The sequence below is a fragment of the Lampetra planeri genome, chromosome 62, assembly GCF_965212315.1.
Source record: "Lampetra planeri chromosome 62, kcLamPlan1.2.h2, whole genome shotgun sequence".
NCBI lineage: Eukaryota > Metazoa > Chordata > Hyperoartia > Petromyzontiformes > Petromyzontidae > Lampetra > Lampetra planeri.
In genome coordinates, this window is record NC_136168.1 from 4,411,276 (window position 1) to 4,430,637 (window position 19,362).

The following is a 19,362-nucleotide window of genomic DNA, read 5'->3' on the forward strand; positions in this document are numbered from 1 at the left end:
ACTAACAACTCCTTACTTACTAAAAACTATCATTTTTCATTGCCCCCCCTACCTGAAAATCCTGGCTCCGCCATTGCCTCCGATTAGGACGGATAACTACGTACGGTGCAAAAGAAGTTCAGCATACATATTTTTAAATCTCTTCGTCCCGGTTGTCAAATGATTTCCCGCGCAAATGAGCCAGTGGATGGAAATTCCACATTCCCATGGCAGGGGCCAGACTGCCTGTATATTTGGAGTTTGCACGTTCTCCCCGATGTTGCATTGATTTTTCCCCACCACATTTGAAATCATGTGTCGAGCAGATTTGGTTGCTCTATACTTCCACACGATAAGCCACTTCGACGAGCCGCAAATTGTGGCCAGTGCGCTTCTGAGAAAGAGCTATGCAGCTCAGCGAGGCCTTACCTGGTAAAATAAAAAAAAAATGTTCGTAGTTTTATTCACAAGACAACTGCTGTTGACTTCCCCACAAAGTGGTACCTGTTTTGTCGACTCCGGAGGAAGGGATGATGGGCCGCTCGCTGTGCCACGGTCACGCTAATCTCGCTCGTACCGCTTCCTGCCAGCCGGAAACCGAATGTTTTCTTCCCGGTTAACCAAAGGAGCTTCCAGCACGTGGCACGAAACGTCGGACATCGTGCCGGACAACGGGCGGCAGAACCAAGCTTAATGAAGCTGGGGTGTTGTTGTGGTGGTGGTGGTGGTGCTGTCTTCGAGAGCGAGCTAATACTGTGCGGCGGTGACGCACTGTTATTGTTGTTGATAATTGTTTATTTACCCTTTTATCTGGCAACAAAACTGACACCTTTTATACGAGGAGTCATGTTTGCATAGACCACAATACCTGCAGCCATAATGCAAACAAAAAACATAACTCTGATAATGTATGCACTGTCCTTGATGTCAGTTTTGTTGCCAGATAAAAGGGTCAAAAACCAATTATCATATTTTTTACTGCCAAACGAGGTACCAATGCTGTTACTGTTGTTGTTATGACAATGGCGATGTCACGTCTCACCTTGCCCGTACCGCCCCCCCCCCCGCTTGCCCCCCCCCCCCCCCGATCACAGTGCGGCTTCTTCAAGCGCCCGTCCCCCTACGCGCACGTCCCCAAGTACCAGGCGGTGCGCATCCGCAAGGAGGAGCGCCAGCGAGGAGTCTCCCGGCCCGACAAGCCGGCGCTGCGGCGGGGCCCGCGGGCGCGCCACTGGGTCACCACGTGGACCGACCGCTACGCCAGCTGCTAGCGCCGGCGCCGCCCTGCCCCGACTCGCTCGGCCGCCCTTCCCAGTCCGTCATCCTCAGCACCCGGCGCCACCCCTGTCCCTCCGTCCTCCCCACTCCCTGCGTGACGTGCGTCCCACCCTCAGTCGTCCCGGATGATCGGTTTCCGCCGGTGTTGTCGACATCTCCGTATTCGGCGTCGTCTTTTTTTTTCCCCCCCATCAACGTCGCCTCGAAGATCTGTGAGACGGCTTCTGATTGGACGGTGTGATTATTATTTTTTCTTCTTCCCTGAAGAAGCTGGGTCCTGGCCAGCGGTTCGACGCCTTGACCTTCTAGCTGAGTCGTTTCTCCGCGCTGCTTCTCTTCAAATCGTTCTCCCGAGAACCATCTTAAACCCGTCCCATGAAGTTTCCTTCGCAGGTTTCTTCCCCCAACGTTCCGTCGACCTGTCGACCTCTTCGCACTCCTCGCGGGAAGCCTCTCATCCCAAGAATTTCTCCCCCCCGGGAACGCTGTTTCCGACTCCTCACCTCGAAGCCTCCGAGTGATCTTCTTCCAAGCCAAGCCACTTGTAGACCTCGACGAAATCCTCAAGCCCTCACGGAGCTGCCGGTTTGGATCGACGCCGATCGACTCCGTTGCGTCCAGCGTTAATCCCAGATGACCGACGGAATCCACGTTCGACCGTCATGGCCCGAGTCAGCCCTTCACCGGGATTTGAACCCGTGCCCATCCGGTTGGCGAGTCAGGAACCTCCGACTACCAAATTTAAACCCGCGGGGTAAATTCCATGCCAGCTGACGTTGCCCGCGGCGCACTGATTGTGGTGCTTGCCGCGCAGTTTCGTTCGTCCGAGTTAAACCCCCGCTGTGTGACGGTGTAAAAGAAGTTCAACAACGCACACACGCGGACGCACGTTTAATTGACCACAGTTAGTGGCAGACTAATACCCGCTGGTGACTCATGGGTTACCAACTCTCCCAGATTGTCCGGTGGAGTCTCTTACCAGATTATCAGTAATTATCTGTATCGATCTCCTCCCCCCCCACCCCCCACCCCCCCGATGACGATTGAAATCAATGCGGGAGATTTTAAGAATAACACTGGTCAATACGCTTTTTCTGGCATAAGGTATTACAACGGTTTTAAGGTAATTTTGGGGTGCTGATTCCAAATCTGGCATCAGTTTTTGTCTATCACATCAAGTTTTTGAGATATCAAATATTTTGCAATTACAATAAAAACTGCAGAAGAAAAATATTAAATAAATGTGGATATCTACATAAAATGATATTATAAACACACTATCCTAAAAATACAGCACCATATTTTGACACTAAAGCAGTCACTGACTCGCAACAACTTGCAATCATAAGTGACAGAGTTAATTTCGGGTAAAATCAATGAAAATGGGGTATGCCGATAGCATAAAATGTGATAGAGCAAATCTGAGATCATATTTGGAATCAGCACCCTGAAATTAGTCTAAAACAGCTGCAAAAGTCCAGGCCAGAATTTTGTTTTTTGTTGACCAGTGTAATAAGAGATTTTATTTTAAATAAATTAATTGTAGAAAAATGAAACCTCCAGCGGTGGCTTCGGTCAGAGTTGGCAACCCAATTGCTATTGCAAATGAGACTCCTGTCCCGGTCTCTGGTTCAACAGGATACACTTTAACAGCCACAAACTAAGCGTACAAACGAGGAACCAATGCGGAAACGGGCAACGTCTCGTTTAAGAAACATCAGATGTAAACACGCGACAATGCCTTCGTACGTGGCTGCGAAACGTTGAACTATCGCAACCCAAACGTTAGTCTGGACTCACGTTTGATCGACCCGCCTTCAGAAACCCTCAAACCCACCACAGCCCCAGTATATTTAAAAATACAAATATACAAATGCCCTATTTGCGTAATTGTCACATCGCGTGTGTATCTGCCACTCGGGGCTGCGGTGGCTTGAGGGGCTATCACCGCAAGCTTGCGACTCACCGCGCGTTCTTTTCCCGCACACGGCGAGATGAGAGAAAGTTCAACGTCTCCCCGACCGTTGGATTCATCAATGTTTCATCTCGCGACGCCTGCACTGCACGCGTGAAACGTTCGCGCAGATCGGCGGGTAGGGCACCGGTCCCCGTCCCGTTGTTGTGTGGGAGCGGGTTAACACGCGACCACTGCAGCAGAGTCTGAATATTTATTTATAGCTGGAGGAGGAATCCGATGAGCTATGAAGCTCTTCTTCACAGATGTCCAGTCGGGGCACGGGGGTCAGAACGTCACACGAAAAATATACAAAATAAAACTAAATTATTTTTTTTATTTTAACTGATATAGCCCACTGAGCTATTAGCTTCATTTTCAGAAGCGACCTGGTCATCACGAATGATAGCTCAAACAAGAAGTGGCTTTTACACCATTGGAACCTCCTTTGCCAGTAGCAAAATATGATAATAGTTTTTTTACCCTTTTATCTGGCAACAAAACTGACACCGTTTTTTTACAAGGAGTCATGTTTGCATTGACCACAACACCTGCGGTCGGAATGCAAACAAAAAAACAACTCTGATCATGTATGCACTGTCCTTGAAATTGATTGGTCCACACCCGAGACAGCTTTTCTTAGAGCCTAGTCTCACATGGTGTTGGGCCAGAAGTGGCTTCTCGTGTGGAAAGAATCGATTCTTGAATTGAATCGTGACCACGGTTCTTTGCGGCGGCGCATCGAATCGTTACAGCGGGGGGGAGGGGGGGGGTGACGCAAACCACCCCGCTTTACGGGGGGATGCGTTCCTAAAAGGTCCCGACGACGGATATCGAAACGGCGTCAATCAAAGCGACGTTAATCAATGCGATTTACAGGGTAAGTAGGTGGTGGTGGCGACGGCTGAAAGGCAACGGATAACGAGAGAGGAAGGGACGATGATGCTGTCCGCGACGCTAATCAGTTAGTGGTTTTAATAATGAAGTGACGACCTATTTGAGAAGCGACGTTATGTGGGATTATCGATCCTCGGTCACTAATTTGCGACAAGCTGTGGCCTGTAATCCGATTGCGGTTGTCCGTGCCTCAGTTGACTTGATATTTTTCCGCCGATTTCATCTATTTTAGAAGTCTAATTTCTCCGAGGTGAGCCATTTAAAGATGTCAAATGGCCATATATATATATACACGTGCTGGCTAACCCCTGACCCTGTTTTCCCAGCTGTTGCGTCTTGTAAGGACGTGCCAACGCCACTATCGATGGGCCAATCGATCTAAGACGCAAAACGCCAATATGTAAACTTTGCCCGAAGCGTCGTAATGGCACAGGCTTCACCTGTTCAACCCTCCTCGCCACATTTTTCGTGACTCGAGGACACGAGGTGATCGCCCCAATTGTGTGTTGTCAAACCCTCCTCCACCCAACCAGCGCCAGTGAATAAAAAGCGTCACCTAAATGAAATGTGCCAAATTTACATGACCCGTGGTTTTGGTTGTTGTTGTTGTTGCCGAGTAATCTCACAACAATGAAATCGTTACGGCGTATTCGATGGACATTGCATCCATCATCGCCAGGTTTGTTGACACGAGCTCGGATCTCGAGACACGTGTTCACACGACCTAACAGCAAAATTACGAATAATATTGGCCGCGAAATAGCTACGTAGAAAATTAACCAACTCGGGTGGCAAACCCTTTTTATTTTTTATTTTCCTGGCTAATGAAGAGTGAATTATCTGACACAAACCCCATTCATTTCAGACGGTTATCGCTTCATTAACCCGTTATTGGCAACATCAAGGCATTGAAAACCAATAAGCTGACACGGTCTCGGCCGCTACGGACGACTGTCCATTGGGGCTCGTGGACTCTGTGGTACGTCCGACGCTTTTGGACAATTCATGCCCAAAGTCGAGAAGGCGCCGGTCGCCTTCTCGACTTTGACTGCAGGGATTCATCTTCTTGGTTCTTTCAGTAAAGTCACGTAGAAGGGAAGTAATAAAATAATAAAAATAAAACATATATTATTTTATTTTATTATAATAATAAAAATAAAACATAATAAAATAATATATTATTTTATTATGTTTTATTTTTATTAATTTATTACTTCCCTTCTACGTGACTTTACCGAAAGAACCAAGAAGATGGGCCCCATTAATGTTGCGCTTGAGGTGGACGGCTCACGCATGTACGTGTGGCGAACTTCTTTCGCACCGTACGTAGCCAACCGTGCCAGTCGGAGGCGCGGGGGAAGGACAACAAACTAAACAAACTACGCTGCAGAGACACGTGGCCACGTGGGTGGGACTCGGCAGTGGTCTCCCGTCCGCCACGTGTTTGCGTGAAGTCTCGGGGGGGGTGGTGGGGGGTGACGCTGTTCCACGTTTGTCGCTGCGTCCGTGTGCGGTAGGGTGAATGAGGATCCACTATGGGAACCTCATTTGCCAGTAAAAATATGATAGTTGGTTTTTTACCCTTCTATCTGGCAACAAAACTGACACCTTCTTTTGTTGCCAGATAGAAGGGTAAAAAAACAATCATCATATTTTTACTGGCAAATGAGGTTACCATAGTGTAGATGCTTGCCCCGAGCTCTCATACTCTGATGGTGCATTGTCTTTGAGTTGTGCGCCTTTTGGCGTCATCTGGTCCAACACCATGTGAGACTAGGCTCTAAGGAAAGCTGTCTCGGGTGTGCACCAATCAACTTCAAGGACAGTGCACATTATCAGAGTTATGTCTTTTGGATGAGGATCCATTTGTGTGTGAAGAGACACGGTGTTTGATGCTCGACCCGTGTGTTCTAAGGCGCCTGCGAAATGCGTGTAATTTAACGTTCTTTTAGAGTCGCAAAGACTGCGTAACATCACAATAGAAATATGTCATAAGTGGGTTTTTCTCTCACGGGGAAAAACACAGGTGGACCATTTGAAATCCTGTAGAAGCCGTGGCGATGTCCAATCTTGGGTGACCGTATTCTCCAGAATATAAGACGCACTTTATCACCCCGCCCTTTTACCCTCTTTAAAAAATGTAACAAAAGTTAGGGTGGGGGAGAGTGGGGGGGGTGCGTCTTGTAATCCGCTAGTTGTGTTTGGTTATCCGTCTGACTTTCTGGAATGTGTCTTATAATCCAGAGAAAACGAAAAGTGTATTTTATAAACATATCCACACGCTCGATGTAAAACGTTTCTCCAAACCCAATTATGGATTTAACAATGTTGAGATTGGTTTGTTTTTATATATGTAAAGAATGACATCGATGGGACCCTTACTTTATTTGCCCGAGAGGGTGAAGTCTATTACTTGTTTTCATCATAAAGGATTAACATTTATTTCTTAAAAAAAAAATGCATTCGCATTCATGAGATTTTAATTCAGTAACAAAAAAAACGGTTATCCATTAAAACATTTTTTTTTACTTTTCTAAGGAGGAGGCGACGGTGTGGAATGTAATTGTTTTTATTTGTTAGTTTCGGCCTAACCAGCGAATTGTCGCGGGTTGCTCGTCCTAGTTTGATTTCTTCCGGGGTGACGGCGACGACGATTTAGGATGTTGGAGAGAGATATATTTAAAGCCGTCGTCTCCGGAAGAGTCGTCATCAAACTCTCCTGCCCTCTTGTCGCAGACCCTCCGAGCCCACATTTGAACGCGTTCGCAAATCGACAACTCGGATGCCTCGCGCGTCGCTCAAATTCGCGCGCGCGGTTGCTGGTGTCACGGCAGAGACGCCGGCTGCTTGCAAAATTCCATGCAGTGTTCGAATTAGCACGTGCATTTTAGATTCGTCATTTACAAAAACCGATGTCAGTCGCCGACGAAGCCCATTGGACAAACCGTAAGGCAGCCGCCGCTACCAACAATTGCCCCAAGTTCTGCAGTCCTCTATATATTCAGATGAATTCAATTTCAACGACCGTTTGTTGAACGACGGAGATCGCAGCAGTCGGTGTGTGTATTTAAATTACGTTTCCCCCAAGTCGTCTGTAATTTCAAAATACTTCGTCCATCTCTGTTAGCAATGTGGACAGTCGGATTGAGAGTCTGTGGGCATTGTGTGGTTGTGCAATACTACTGAAGACATCGTCACTGACCACAAAGTAATACTTTTTTTTAATTAAAATATGAAATGGTTACGATTTAAAGCAACAAAAATAATAACGAAACATGATACTGTATATGTAATTGTGAGAAATGTGTGTTTTTTTTTTGCTAAAGCATTGTATATAGCGTGCAGGGTTATTAATGTTGTTTTAGCTTGGTCTTATGCCCCATCGGAATCCGCAAGGATAAATCCACCTTGAGTGGTTGCTGTATCTGGTGTGTTTAATACTCCGAAAGGATAGAGGCTCTGAGTAATGTGCTGCAATTATTCCGCGTTGTGCCATTTTTTTTATGATACTATATAATATAATAATACCGTGTATGCTGTTATCACGCTATGCCACCATGGCAGGCTCGGCTAAAGTGGACAGGGTCACCCAGAGGTCGAGGGGGATTAGGCGACTTATTCTTAGGTTTTTTCGGTAAAGTCACGTAGGTAAAAAATTAAAATTAATAAAAGTACAGCTATCGTGCTGTGACGGTTCCACCTGAAGACAGAAGCTTGTGTTGCCTCCGAAACGTCGTGATTTTTATTTAATTTTTATTTTACTTTTATTAATTTTAATTTTTTTTACCTACGTGACTTTACCGAAAAAACCTAAGAATATGAATCCTTGCAGTCACGAAAGCTTCAAATCTAGAAGGAATAGGGGACAGTCTATTTCCCGGGTCTCACACAAAACGAGGACCTTTCAATGGGCCAGCTTTATTGTCGCTAAGGATAATAGGGCCTCCACGTGGCATTCTATAAACTAAATGAAACTTTTTTTTCATTAAAAACTAAACTATTTTTATTTTACCAGGTAAGGCCCCGCTGAACCATTCAGTTATTTTTCATAAGCGACCTGGCTATCACAAATTATAGCTCAAAGAATTGGCTTATCACTTGGAAATTTATAGCAGCCAAATACTCTAAACGCGTGATGTTGACTCTAAATGTGGAGGGCAAAATCGGAGGACCCGGAGAAAAATCCACGCGACCACGGGGAGAGAGAGAGAGCGAGCCGTGCAAACTCAAAAATATACAGCAGGCGTCAGGGTCGGAATCAAACCCACGTGACGCGCACGGTGGCGAGATTCTGCCGGTCGTGGGCCTCCAGAAACCTCTGGGCGACCCTGTTAGTGGGTGAATGGAAAATGTATCAGGCCTCGAAAGCAAACCGATGGTAACAATCCTGACGGTTGTTGTCATCGTGTTCTGTCCACCAGACGGACTCATGATCAGTGCTTAGATTCAGCCGGAACATTCTGGAATCGCTAACCCGGGGGGAATGATTTTGTGGCATGCCGCAGCCATCTCGCCTTATTTTGTCCTCATAGGATTATAGGAAAAGAGGGCACGATAACATAGGGTTATTGTGGGCTGTGGATAGGCGTGCCTTGTACTACTACTACGAGTGGTTGTTGCGTCTTACGCCGGTCATCTTACTTTCGAGGCAACCTCGCAGCGCCTTTGGAGGATGCCGATCGAGGCGTTCAGTCCCGCTCGAGTTTAAGTGTGGCCTGTTGGGCGTGAGTCGTAGGGCGGTATCGGTAAATGTGCGGCGTGAGCTTTAAACGCTCTCCGGCGCTCGCGGATTTATACGGCAGCACCACCCGCGTTTGTTGCGACTTGGACGGCCATTACTACCCCCCCCCCCCCCCAAAAGGCCGAGTCTGAACCATGCACTGAATTATAGACCATAATGCATTGCATTTTATTGTTTTCATATTCATTGGGATGTGTGATGGGGAATGATTTGTAATAAATTAATTTTTGTTTAGTTAATGATGGTTTGCGTTTGATTTTCAGATTACTGTGGTGGTGATGATGGTGGTTTGTATTGGCCAGACAACCTGAGCAGTACCCTCCTGAGAAGGAGTTTTGAGACTCGGAAAGGTGGCAGCACCAGTGGTAACACTCGTGCCTCGCAGCAGGCAGAGCCTGGGTTTAATTTCAGAAGCGACCTGTCTCTAACAAATTACAGCTCAAGGAAGTGGCTTATCACGTGGACATATCTAGCATTCAATTAACTCTAAAACTCGTGATGTTGATTCTAAATGTGGAGGGGAGTTTATATTCTCTCTCCCCCTGCTCTGTGTGTGTTTTCTCTGGGTTCTACAGATTCATCCTCCAATAGCTAAACATACTTGATTGGGATTTCACATTGCACAATCACACTTTATGAAAACGTGGCAGGACCTGACTGAAAAGGCGACTTGAGACTCGGTGATGGTTTCCTGGATAATCTAGAGCCCTTGGTAGATCTATTCACAGCTGATTTTTCCAAAATAATCTGGTTATGATGCCTGTCCCCCCAGCCAGGATCCAAGCTTATTCCAACCCCTATCACTACCCCTATCACTACCCCAACCCCTATCACTACCCCAACCCCAATCACTACCCCTATCACTACCCCTATCACTACCCCAACCCCTATCACTACCCCAACCCCAATCACTACCCCTATCACTACCCCAACCCCTATCACTACCCCAACCCCAATCACTACCCCTATCATTACCCCTATCACTACCCCAACCCCTATCACTACCCCTATCACTACCCCAACCCCTATCACTACCCCAACCCCTATCACTACCATAACCCCTATCACTACCCCTATCACTACCCCTATCACTACCCCAACCCCTATCACTACCCCAACCCCTATCACTACCCCTATCACTACCCCTATCACTACCCCAACCCCTATCACTACCCCAACCCCTATCACTACCCCTATCACTACCCCAACACCTATCACTACCCCTATCACCACCCCTATCACTACCCCAACCCCAACCCCTATCACTACCCCAACCCCTATCACTACCCCAACCCCTAACACTACACCAACCCCTATCACAACCTCTATCACCACCCCTATCACTACCCTAACTCCTATCACTACCCCAACCACTATCACTACCCCTATCACAACCCCAACCCCTATCACTACCCCTATCACTACCCCAACCCCTATCACTACACCAACCTCTATCACTACCCCAGCCACTATCACTACCCCTATCACAACCCCAACCCCTATCACTACCCCAACACCTATCACTACCCCAACCCCTACCACTACCCCAACCACTATCACAACCCCAACCCCTATCACTACCCCAACCACTATCACTACCCCTATCACAACCCCAACCCCTATCACTACCCCAACCCCTACCACTACCCCAACCACTATCACAACCCCAACCCCTATCACTACCCCAACCCCTATCACTACCCCAACCCCTATCACTACCCCAACCCCTATCACTACCCCAACCCCTATCACGACCCCAACCCCTATCACTACCCCAACCCCTATCACTACCCCAACCCCTATCACTACTCCAACCCCTATCACTACCCCAACCCCTATCACTACCATAACCCCTATCAAAACCCCTATCACTACCCCTATCACTACCCCAACCCCTATCACTACCCCAACCCCTATCACTACCCCAACCCCTATCACTACCCCAACCCCTATCACTACCCCTATCACTACCCCAACCCCTATCACTACCCCAACCCCAATCACTACCCCAACCCCTATCACTACCCCAACCACTATCACTACCCCTATCACAACCCCAACCCCTATCACTACCCCTATCACTACCCCAACCCCTATCACTACCCCAACCACTATCACTACCCCTATCACTACCCCAACCCCTATCACTACCCCAACCCCTACCACTAACCCAACCCCTATCACTACCCCAACCCCTATCACTACCCCTATCACTACCCCAACCCCTATCACTACCCCAACCCCTACCACTAACCTAACCCCTATCACTACCACAACCCCTATCACTACCCCTATCACTACCCCAACCCCTATCACTACCCCTATCACTACCCCAACCCCTATCACTACCCCTATCACTACCCCAACCCCTATCACTACCCCAACCCCTATCACTACCCCAACCCCTACCACTACCCCAACCACTATCACTACCCCAACCACTATCACTACCCCAACCCCTATCACTACCCCAACCCCTATCACTACCCCAACCCCTATCACTACCCCAACCCCTATCACTACCCCTATCACTACCCCAACCACTATCGCTACCCCAACCACTATCACTACCCCAACCACTATCACTACCCCAACCCCTATCACTACCCCAACCCCTATCACTACCCCAACCCCTACCACTACCCCAACCACTATCACTACCCCAACCACTATCACTACCCCAACCACTATCACTACCCCAACCCCTATCACTACCCCAACCCCTATCACTACCCCAACCCCTATCACTACCCCACTATCACTACCCCAACCCCTATCACTACCCCAACCACTATCACTACTCCAACCCCTATCACTACCCCAACCCCTATCACTACCCCAACCCCTATCACTACCCCAACCCCTATCACTACCCCAACCCCTATCACTACCCCTATCACTACCCCAACCCCTATCACTACCCCAACCCCAATCACTACCCCTATCACTACCCCAACCCCTATCACTACCCCTATCACTACCCCAACCCCTATCACTACCCCAACCCCTATCACTACCCCAACCCCTACCACTACCCCAACCACTATCACTACCCCAACCACTATCACTACCCCAACCACTATCACTACCCCAACCCCTATCACTACCCCAACCCCTATCACTACCCCTAACACTACCCCAACCCCTATCACTACCCCAACCCCAATCACTACCCCAACCCCTATCACTACCCCAACCCCTATCACTACCCCAACCCCTATCACTACCCCAACCACTATCACTACCCCTATCACAACCCCAACCCCTATCACTACCCCTATCACTACCCCAACCCCTATCACTACCCCAACCCCTATCACTACCCCAACCACTATCACTACCCCTATCACTACCCCAACCCCTATCACTACCCCTATCACTACCCCAACCCCTATCACTACCCCTATCACTACCCCAACCCCTATCACTACCCCAACCCCTATCACTACCCCTATCACTACCCCAACCCCTATCACTACCCCAACCCCTATCACTACCCCTATCACTACCCCAACCCCTATCACTACCCCTATCACTACCCCAACCCCTATCACTACCCCTATCACTACCCCAACCCCTATCACTACCCCAACCCCTATCACTACCCCTATCACTACCCCAACCCCTATCACTACCCCAACCCCTATCACTACCCCTATCACTACCCCAACCCCTATCACTACCCCTATCACTACCCCTATCACTACCCCTATCACTACCCCAACCCCTATCACTACCCCTAAGTAAAAAACAAACACTGTGATAATTACAGTAGAGTAATAGCAACAATGTCCTTTAACCCAGAATGCAATTTAGGGCCCCATTCTTTAGTCATCACTCGGCTCAGACTTGGCTCTGGTTCAAGTGAGGCGAGTCAAAGGTCCACACACTGCACTGGAGCCGACTCTGAGTAGTGGTCCCAAACACGTTCACGATTTCCATGAGAGCGAGTCTGACCCGAGCCACGGCTGAGCTGCTCTTTGGGAGCATCTGAGGCTGGCTCACGCCTGGGCCGAAGTGAAGCTGAACCCAGAGCCCCCACCAACTTCAAGTCTCGGGCCTGATTTTTAGACGGGGGTTCTGCCTGCATTGGGGTGTTTGGCCCAAGTCCTGAACGAGTGAGTCTTAGTTCGTGAGAGGGAAAAGATAATACTTGGAATCAACCCCACACCTCCAGTTTAAAACTCAACTATTTTTGTTTATTTTACCAGGTAGGACCCACTGAGTTAGGGCAGCTATTTTCCAGAAGCGACCCGGCCACAAATGGTAGCGCACCGAAGTGGATTGTCAAGCGGAAATGTATAGCAGCCAAATACTCGAATAGCGCATTGTTTATAATTATGGGGGCGAAAATCGGAGGACCCGCAGAAAAATGTACGCGAATACGGGGAGAGAGAGAACATGCAAACTCCAAATATAAAAATAAAACATAATAATATAATAATGTTTTATTTTTTTTATTTTATTATTTCCCTTCTACGTGACTTTACCGAAAGAACCAAGAAGATGAATCCCTGCAGTCACGAAAGCTTTAAATCGAAATCCAAATATAAAGTTTAACACGTAGGCTTTAACACGTAGGCTTTCAAAATATACAGCAGGCGTTCACAGGGTTGGGTTCGAACCCACAACCTGAATTCCAGGCGAGGTCGTTATCATCGTTATCATCTGGCCACAGTGGTGGTGAGAGTTTCAGGCCGGAACCACATGTTGTTTGGTGGTGCTGCTGCCTCTGCTGCTGCGTTGGCAATCACAAATAACAAAACAAAGGCAACGATCCCCCGTATAGCCTCAATAGATTGTTGGGACAAGTGCTGTTAGCAACCACCTATGAAGGCCGGCACGGCACGCGATGGGGTGGGTGGCCAACAAACCACGGCTGGCCGCGTTTGTCTCCCCAGTAGTGATGTCGACACACCGCAACCGGGTACCAATTTGAGGCTGAGTCTACCTAGGGCAGGCCCGTGACCGGTTAAGATAATCGTCACTGGTGTTGGCCGTGAGCGGGAATGGAACTCGGGCCGCCGGTTTTGTAAAGGAGCGCGCTGACCGCTGCACCACCGCTCCACATCACAAATAACACAAACTCAACATACAGAAAGTAGCATTCGTCAAATCACACCGCGTGTGTGTCCTGGGTGTTCGCGTTATTGCAGGTATTCATTTGAAGGCAGTTATATTCGTGCGCAATATGTTCAGGAGCTGAAAAGGCAATCTTCGAGGTTTTTGAAGGCAGCGTTATTGACGAACGTGAGCTGTGTGTTTTTTTTTACTTTAATCTCAGCACAAAAACTGGGCTTTAGTAACAGCCATTAGTGATTCTCCGGCCCCTCCGATCGCCAAACTGCACCGTGGGATTGATCACAGCGCTGTTTTATTGCCTTTCGACCCATTGCAACGCAGCGTACGTTTCCAAAAAAAATTTACTTTTAGGAGCGGGGTCCCTTTAAAATTCGAGTCACCACCAGCTCCAAGGCTTCGGCAGCCCCCCCCCACCCTTCCCTGAGGCCACACGTGGCGTTGTTAGCCGCTCGCCCTGCGGCGTGGAGCAAGATCCAGTCGATCGCGATACGAGCCAGGGGCGAGACGCGGGGTCTCGTGCCGTCATCGATTAGATAAGGGCGATGGGATGAGGTGGGGGGGTGTAGGGGGGGGCGTGGGTTATTTTAAGCTCCCTGGCTCTGCTTGCATGTCTTTATTCATCTCTTGGATTGCACTTTCAGTCGTGATCCCTCGGGGTGGTTGGGGAGATGTGCAGGAGATTATCGATTAATTATCCGGCAGCTTCGGATGGGGCGGGGGGCGGGGGGGCCCCGGATTTTCCAAAACCGCCGGATATAACTCCACCAATCATTTAAAATAGCTTATTTTTTGCACATTCTTGATTGACATTATCTTGTTAGGTGTTGTTCATATGGTCTGTTTTTTTAATTTGTTTACCGTGTGAAATTGCCGTAAAAAAAACCTACAAGTAGACTTCAATAAATATCCTATTTTTAAAAAAGTTACTGCATTTACTGTACCGTACTTACCGCTCCAGTCTCGAAGACTCTGCATGGGGCGATGTACGCACGTGCAGTATTTTCATTGCTTAGGTTGTACGTAGTGTACAATGTACTCAATGTATGTCTAACACTGCATTCAAGCGTAGCTACTTTATTTTGTCACGCAAACGGTGCCCATCACTGGACTGGTCACAGCCTTTAGAGTGGGTTTTCCGGATCGGCCTGGGACCACCGGATAATCGATTATCGGCTGTATATATATAACTAGCTTTACTACCCGGCTTCGCCCGAGACTTGGATTCTTGTCTTGGATTAATACACGGCCTACACGGAGGGTGGGATGCGTGACGTCAGCAGGCACACTGCGTGACGCTGCCGCATGCGGGTGACATCACAGATGTGACGTCACCGCTCACTTGCTGTGCAAAATATATCCATTATTGCGCCCCCCCCCCCCCAAATACAAAAATATATGTTTATACTTTTTACATTGTGTACAGTCTGGAAGCTACCCCCATGCCAAATTTCAAGTTTGTTGCATGTCGGGAAGTATGCTAAACATTTAGAAAAGACACACATATTCACAAATTTCCCTTTGATATATATAGAAGATGTAAAAAACACATCCTCTCTGGATGAAAGATATTGAATTGGCAATGCCAGTCAGAGTGCAGCCTGCTTATGGATTGATTGGGAGACACCTGTTTGGGAATATCCAGTGCTGGTAGTGTTGGGCCAGGCTGGGGGCCAACCAGGAGATGGAGGTTTCACTACAGCAATGGATTATTGAATCTATCTGTGCGGGATTGAGCCTAGGCTAGTTGTTGGATGGGTGACTATTGTGCATGCCAGAGTGTCATAGGCTACTACGAGGTTATTTTGCCATGTGGGCAGCAAAGAGCAAGCACAGAAAATTCAACTATTGTCCTGTTCTGTGATGCACTCATGTCAATTACCCCCCCACCCCCCAACTCCGTGAATGTGTGGTGGGGTGATAATTCTAGATTTGAAGCTTTCGTGACTGCAAGGATTCATATTCTTAGGTTTTTTCGGTAAAGTCACGTAGGTAAAAACATTTTTAAAAAGTGGGGTGATAATTGTTTTTTTACCTTTCTATCTGGCAACAAAACTGACACCTTTTTTTACAAGGAGTCATGTTTGCATAGACCACAATACCTGCAGTCATAATGCAAACAAAAACATAACTCTGATAATGTATGCACTGTCCTTGAAGTTGATTGGTCCACACCCGAGACAGCTTTCCTTAGAGCCTAGTCTCACATGGGTTGGTCCAGATGACGCCAAAAGGCCCATGTGAGACTAGGCTCTAAGGAAAGCTGTCTCGGGTGTGGACCAATCAACTTCAAGGACAGTGCACATTTTCAGAGTTATGTTTTTTGTTTGCAAATTTGATAAAAGGGTAAAAAACCAATTATCATATTTTTACTGGCAAATGAGGTTACAATGGTGTGTGGTGGGGTGTTCACCGGGTTTGCAATGTAGCAGGACCCTCCTGGGAACGAGTCTTGGGACTCAGCCAGGATTTAGATTACATCATTATTTCATCACGTGTTCAGTGTTCACTCGCTATTATTCTCCGTTAACTATCAATTTCCTAAAAAAAAATCTAATTTTCTTGCTGTGGATTTCACACCTGATGATGATTGCTTGTGTTGCAGTCGAAACGTCGTGATAATTTGTATTGTTTTATATTTTTATTATTTTATTTTTATTATTTTATTATTTCCCTTCTACGTGACTTTACCGAAAGAACCAACAATACGAATCCCTGCAGTCACGAAAGAAGCTTTAAATCAAAATTTGTCAATTTACTGTTGGACGAAGGCATCCGCACGCCTGGTCGGCCATGGTGGATTGTTTGACCATACTTCACCACGCCGGTTCGTGCCGGTGGGTGTAAATTTGACACTGAACCCTGGCCAAACCCTCGGTCGTTCTCAGGGCAACCCGACTGAGTCACCGGCGGTCACCAATTCGGCGACATGTTATCTCAAGGTTGTTTTTTTTATCGGCCACCAAACATTTCCACGATTTGAACGTCGGGGCTTCTGGGAAGCCACGTGGGCTGTTTCCACCGGTACCCGAAAGACCCGGAGTTTCCATTTGAATGTACAGTATATTTTTCATGTTAATTATAAAAAACGCGAAATGCAACTACAAAGTTACGCGAAACTGTTATCACAATGGTCACATCGTCAAATTCTGCATAAGGGGGCGGTCATAAATGACGTCACGCACCTAGGGGGGGGGGGGTCAGACATTTGTGACGATGTGTGACGAGGGGGGGGGTGAGAAATGTGACGTCACATCAAAATGCGCAACTTTAAATAAATATAGGCAACACGTTCTACTTAATTAAATAGACTTTTAAATACATATTTTTTCCTACAACATCAGAGTGCAGCGCCACATTAAAAACGCACTACAGTGACAATCGTTCAAAGCGATTTGAAGCATGTTTTATATTTTTTTTGAGGGGGGGGGCAGAGCTTTGTGACGTCATATTGGAGGGGGGGGGTCTGACTTTTTGTGACGCTGTGTGACGAAGGGGAGGGGAGGGGGTCAAAAATCGTCCAAAATCGCGTGACGTCATTTATGGACGGCCCCTAATAGTATCGTATCGTGTTAATGCTATCGAGGCAACGACCTGCCAGCGCCTCATTGAGTGATGGTCCTGACACTGAACCACGTCCTCAGGTGAAGAACAGGTCTGTCGGAAAGACAGCGTCTGAATGATGCGTCTAAATGACGCGTCTGAATGACGCTGTCTTTCCGACAGACATGTTCTTCACCTGAGGACGGCTGCTTGCGTTGTGGCCGAAACGTCGTGAGAATTTTTTTTTCATGTTTTATTTTTATTATTTTATTATTTCCCTTCCACGTGACTTTACCGAAAGAACCAAGAAGATGAATCCCTGCAGTCACGAAAGCTTTAAATCGAAATTGAACCACGTCAGCAATTGTTTCTTTGCTGTGGTTGTTCCCACCTGATGACGGACGCTTGTGTTGCGCCCGAAACGTCGTGATAAAATGTTTTTATTTTTTATACCTACGTGACTTTACCGAAAGAACCAAAGAGTATGATGGTACTGTGCCATCTGCTGGTCACATTGGGAACCTCCTCCAATTGAAAGGGCAAATTAACCTAATGGCGAGACCCCGGGGTTCCCATAAGCCCCCGGATCTCACATAAACATTTTATTATAATGTCAACAAAAACTTTGCTCTTTTTCACCAATCGGTTTGAAGGATGGTGGCAAGTGTTGGCTTGTTAAACTACGCCTTTAAAACTGAAAACTACTTACCTGCATTCTAGATTTGAAGTTTTTCGTGAATGCAAGAATCCATACTCTTGGTTCTTTCGGTAAAGTCACGTAGGTAAAGAAAAGAATAAATAAAAATAAAAATATAAAATAAAAAATAAGTAAAATTAAATAATTTATTTTTATCTTTTATTTTTATTTAATTTATATTTATTATTTTCTTTACCTACGTGACTTTACCGAAAAACCCAATAGCATACTTACCTGCAGTACCTCTAATTAAAAACAGTAACGAAAAAATAATTGACACCCGTCTAATCGACACCCCTCTGTCAATCATCGTGTTTCTCAGTGTGGATTTGTGAACACACTTTGTAAACAGTACACAAAATAGTACGCGTTTTCAAGGCGCTGTTCATATTGTAACACGCGTTTATACCAATGTTACTCTACAGAGCAGTGGGTCGCCGCTCCTCTTATCCGCATTGCTACGAGCGGTATGTGGGGACTATGGTATGGGGCCGTCCATAAATGACGTCACGCATCTAGGGGGGGGGGGGGTCAGACATTTGTGACGATGTGTGACGAGAGGAGGGGGGTTTGAGAAATGTGACGTCACATCAAAATGCGCAACTTTAAATAAATATAGACAACACGTTCTACGTAATTAAATAGACTTTTTAATAAATGTTTTCTCCTACAACATCAGAGCGCAGCGCTACATTAAATACGCACTACAATGACAATAGTTTAAAGCGATTTGAAGCATGTTTATTTTTTTTGGGGAGGGGGGGGGGCAGAGCTTTGTGACGTCATATTTGAGGGGGGTCTGACTTTTTGTGACGCCGCGTGACGAGGGGGGGGGGTCAAAAGTAGTCCAAAATCGCGTGACGTCATTTATGGACGGCCCCAAAGACCCCGAGTGCTGTCGACGATTAAGGCACCTGTGAATATCGGAACGGCACGTGACGGAGTGGGGGGCCAGCACCACGCCCGGCCGCCTTTGTCTCCCCAAGTGGCGATACTGACACATCGCACCGGGTACTCGTTTGAGGCTGAGTCCACCTAGGGGTGGAGGCCCGGGGGGGGGCGCTTCGAGATAATTTGTTTGTTGTAGTACGGAGTTAGACTGATGGCTTTAATCTAAGTTGCCTTGTGGTTGTTGTTGTTGTTTGACTTGCATCCCACTGGGATTTTTGCACACAGCGTTGGTGTACGGTGCTT

The 19,362-nt window shown here is 47.2% G+C and overlaps 1 protein-coding gene and 1 long non-coding RNA gene across 2 annotated transcripts in view; one reads left to right on the forward strand and one right to left on the reverse strand.

Annotated features, from left to right (window-relative positions):
- LOC144736643 (integrin alpha-7-like) overlaps positions 1–5,142 on the forward strand; it is a 68,135-nt gene extending 62,993 nt beyond the window's left edge. The window contains exon 11 of the mRNA XM_078619213.1: positions 1,074–5,142. Within this exon, the coding sequence (XP_078475339.1) occupies positions 1,074–1,250 (177 nt within the window). The 3' untranslated portion in view covers positions 1,251–5,142. The remainder of the gene's footprint in view (positions 1–1,073) is intronic.
- LOC144736716 (uncharacterized) overlaps positions 1–19,362 on the reverse strand; it is a 501,200-nt gene that overhangs the window by 412,998 nt on the left and 68,840 nt on the right. The window lies entirely within an intron of this gene.